General features: G+C 68.6%; 1 protein-coding gene across 1 annotated transcript in view; it reads left to right on the plus strand.

The window, feature by feature from the left end:
- EMH_0013220 (uncharacterized protein) overlaps positions 1 to 261 on the plus strand; it is a gene marked incomplete at both ends in the record, with an annotated part of 8,489 nt that overhangs the window by 7,972 nt on the left and 256 nt on the right. The window contains one exon of the mRNA XM_013499771.1: positions 1 to 259. Coding sequence (XP_013355225.1) covers positions 1 to 259 — 259 coding nt within the window. The remainder of the gene's footprint in view (positions 260 to 261) is intronic.

Consider the following 261-nt stretch of genomic DNA (forward strand, 5'->3'; position numbering starts at 1 on the left):
TCGTGCTGCTGCTGCTGCTGCTGCTGCTGCTGCTGCAGCTGCTGCTGCTGGTGCTGGTGGTCCTGCTGGTGCTGGTGCTGCTTCTGCTCCTGCTGCTGCTAGTGCAGGCGCTGCTGGAGGACCGCCTACTACTGGAGTGGATGGTGCAGCGCCAGCAGCAGCAGCAGCAGCAGCAGCAACTGCTGCTGCTGCTGCTGCTGCTGCCGGGGGGGCCAAAGGAGCCCCTCAGCCTGCAGCCCGCTGCGGCCGCTCTGGGCGGGG

The sequence above is a fragment of the Eimeria mitis genome, genomic scaffold (assembly GCF_000499745.2).
Source record: "Eimeria mitis Houghton genomic scaffold, Emh_scaff465, whole genome shotgun sequence".
In the NCBI taxonomy this organism is placed as follows: Eukaryota; Apicomplexa; class Conoidasida; order Eucoccidiorida; family Eimeriidae; genus Eimeria; species Eimeria mitis.